Source organism: Alosa pseudoharengus, unplaced genomic scaffold (genome assembly GCF_046254945.1).
Source record: "Alosa pseudoharengus isolate Yale_2024_CS ecotype anadromous, Long Island Sound unplaced genomic scaffold, YU_APseudo_1.1 YU_APseudo_1.1_scf_19, whole genome shotgun sequence".
Classification (NCBI taxonomy): domain Eukaryota; kingdom Metazoa; phylum Chordata; class Actinopteri; order Clupeiformes; family Clupeidae; genus Alosa; species Alosa pseudoharengus.
The window spans coordinates 25322759-25326387 of record NW_027468657.1 but is presented as its reverse complement, the minus strand read 5'-3'; the positions used below and the strand labels follow the sequence as shown (position 1 = coordinate 25326387).

The following is a 3629-nucleotide window of genomic DNA, read 5'->3' as shown; positions in this document are numbered from 1 at the left end:
TCATCCCTTCATTTGTCCAGCCTTTCATGCCGACCCCTTTATCGCTTTGCTTCTCCCATCCACTGCACTGCTTCCTTTTTTTTCCCAATCCACTTTGGACCTTTGCTGTGCGCAATCCTGGTCTGTCATGTGGGAGCTGTCTGTGAACATGTGTCTTGGTGAATTGTGACAACTGTGGAGATGCATTGCATTGCATTGCTGTGAATGTGTTGTGTGCATAAGGTATAACCTCTGTGAAAAAAATGTAACTGGACATGTTATGTTTAGGGAGTATGTGATGGATAACATAACTACTGTTAAAATAAAATGTATTTTGTTCAATTAATTGCCAAAGATTGATATATTTCTCATTCACGATCATGATATGTAATCCTAGGTCTGGGATAATTTAGCTAATACATTTAGAAATAGTTTTAGAAATAGAGTATATGTGTCATAGACTATGGTTATACACTTTATTATTCAGTAATTTTCAATAACATGCCCCTAGTGTATCACACTGATTTTGAACTGCAATTATTTAACAATATTGCCACTTATGATATTAATGTTGTATGAACTTTAATTAACATGAATTGTATTAGCATTGATTAGCGCTGCCACAGTGTTTATAGTGTGTGTTGGCTGACAGCATAGGCAGTGTTGCTGTTAACTTGAATCACTGTTATGGTTCACAACTTGACAGAAATAGTACCGTTACCGTTCTATTGGTCTCTGTTGTTTTCACACGGACGCTACACTGTGTGCATGTGAGAAGATTAGTCGGAATGTAGGAAGATACAGAGTCTTTGCAAAATCTCCAACAGAAGTAAACCTAACGAAATGTGTGTGTGTGTGTGTGTGTCTGTGTGTGCTTCCCTCCTGCAGCGCGGAAAAGGATATGCTAGCTCTTTTCGTGTGGACATACCAGAGACCGCATGAGTTTCTTTTTCATTTCTTTTTTCTTTTTGTTTGTTTGTTTTTGTACAATCAGTCACAACCGATGAGGAAGAGCATCAAGATTTTTTCCGACTCCGTTCCTTTAGCCGTCCATCTTGCTGCCTGAACCCATGGACTGCTCTTGCAGACACTTTATCAAAGGACGGACAAAAAGAAAGAAAGAGAAAAAAGAAAGAGAGAGAAAGAGAGAGAAAGAGACTCAGACAGGAGGGAAACGGCAAAGATACACACTCACATGGGTTGGATCTCAGCCGGACTGAGAGAAGGAGTTTAGAGCATGGGACGGACAGATGAGAACCGAGGAGAGGAGCGATTGAGGAGGAGGAAGAGGAAGAGGAGAAATGGAGACGAATGAGAGAGGAGCTGTTCCTCTCGCGTCATCCGTTTGTGCCTGTTTACAGCGCTACTGTATATCTTTCAAAGGAACACAAACAAACAAACAAACAAAAACATAGAACAACAAAAAAAATAAAAGGAACGTTTGTGAAGACAAAATGGAAGATGGTGAAAAAAAGAGAGACAAAGTTGTCAAAAAAACAGAAATATTCACTGAGCCCTTTAGTTATTTGTACACACACCGAGAAAGCCAACTGTACAGGAGAATTCTTTGTGCATTACTAAATGCAATATCACTCTTTTAGACTTGACTGTTTTCTACTCTGTGTGTGGGTATGTGTGCATTTGCGTGTGTGTGTGGGTGTGGGTATGTGTGTGTGTGGTCAGGTGTTTCTCCAGGTCTATTCCTATTACTTTATAAAAAACAAAAGGAAAAAAAAACTGGTGGTCAGGAGTTTGGTGAGGAGATTATTTTGGAGCAGTTTCAGTTCATTTTATGTTGTTGCGGGAGGGCAGTTCTGTTTTTGCGTTCAGCATAGTGGGCCAAGACTGTATTGGTCTACCACTCACCTCTCAGAAACATCCCGTAGTTTATATCACGTGTGAAAAAAGTGTTTACTGTACTATTTTAAAAGCTTCAAAATAAATACAAATCTATATATATATAAATCTATCTATATATATATCTTAACTTTTTCTCTCAGAAGGTGTGGTATCTGAACACTATGTTTTACCAGTGTAGTTTCGGCTGCTCAGAAGCTAGTGCTTACGTGACAAACATACAGGGGTACTCAGTTGGACAGCAAGCCTTATCTTGACAACATGTTTTCATCATTTCAGAAAGTATTCTCTTTTTTCCACTTTTTTGGATATTGAGATTCATGTCTACAAATAAAAAGGAAAGTAAGACTTTAGATTTGAATTCATTGTAATTCTGTGTTAATGTAGCCAAAAAATGCGCCATTTTTTAACCAGAGGCCAAATATGAGAGGATTATACAGTATAACACTTAAACACAAACAAGGACATGTACACACACACACACACACACGCACACACACACAGTCACTTCATGGAGGCGCACCTAAATATAAAGAGGTGACCAATAAACTGACAAACAAGAACTGTGAGAGCCTCTTGTGTTTTATGTCAATTTCTTTCTCTTTCTCTTTCTCTCTCTCTCTCTCTCTCTACCTGTGTGTGTGTGTGTGTTGAGTTTTGTTTGTGTGTATCTGTGTATTCCGTGTCAGTCTGTGTCATTCCGCTATTTGTCTCTTAACAGCCCCATTGAGAAATCAAAGGTACAAGTAGACTATTTGAAAATGCTTTTCTGCCAGCACTATTAATTATTACCTAGAACAGTGTCACACCAAGATACAGCCACAGAACATCGGACGGAATATTCATTATGCATAAAACAGTTTAATATTTATTTCATCCTTTTTGTAGTCCATTACATGAGAAAAATATCTCCATCAAACACTGTAATATCTATCCCTGGAGAAAATGTGTTCATGTTCTTTGCATATCTTCGACGGGGCCTAAAAATATCCCTTTTGGAGAAGCACTACAGAGTAAGTGCAATGCAAGAAGGGGAACGCGGGGACATTGTTATTGAATTGATGCCGTTTAAACTCTCCTTCCTTTTATCGCTTATCCTCTAAAGTCCCATTTGTGGTGTTTGGATGACTGGAAAACAGCGCAAGTGTAATTATTCTCTCTTACATTTCTTGCAGCTAGTGTTAGCTAGCGTTTGATCTTAGCGCTGTGCCACCTCACATGAGAATGTGCTTAAAAAACATTCAGATGACCGGCTGTGCCTTAATCGCCTTAATTGCATTTTAACCACAAAGAAAGTGGAACAAACTTGAGAACAACAACAAAAAAAAATTCCCCTTACAAATACAAAGCAAAGCCACTTCTTCCCGTTCTCCAGATGTGATAGAAAAAAAAAACTTTGATATGAATAGAGTAGATAAAGAAATAAAAATAATAAATAATAATAATTAATTAATAATTATTAATCCTGGTGTAGGACACTGCCAGAGAGAGGCACGGGGATAATATCTCAATTTCAGCAAATGAAATAAATGATCTGTGACCCCAGCACATGTGAGGCTTCTTCACAAACCAGCGCTTTTAATCTCCCCCTTCTCCCACTGATGCACACGAGGAGCCGACGCCAGACTAGGGCAACGTGACATCATCAAATGAAAAATTAACACATAAAAATCAATGACTTCCATTTTCCTTCTGACACGTCCCCGAAGACGGGAGAGTAGGAAGGAGAGAGAGAGAGAGAGAGAGAGACAGAGACAGAGAGAGAGAGGGAGGGAGAGGTGAGAGGTGGGGAG

General features: G+C 39.0%; 1 protein-coding gene across 1 annotated transcript in view; it reads left to right on the top strand.

Annotated features, from left to right (window-relative positions):
- pcdh10b (protocadherin 10b) overlaps positions 1-2309 on the top strand; it is a 13056-nt gene extending 10747 nt beyond the window's left edge. Inside the window, exon 5 of the mRNA XM_076292944.1 lies at positions 868-2309. Within this exon, the coding sequence (XP_076149059.1) occupies positions 868-887 (20 nt within the window). The 3' untranslated portion in view covers positions 888-2309. The remainder of the gene's footprint in view (positions 1-867) is intronic.
- Positions 2310-3629: the final 1320 nt, after the last annotated feature.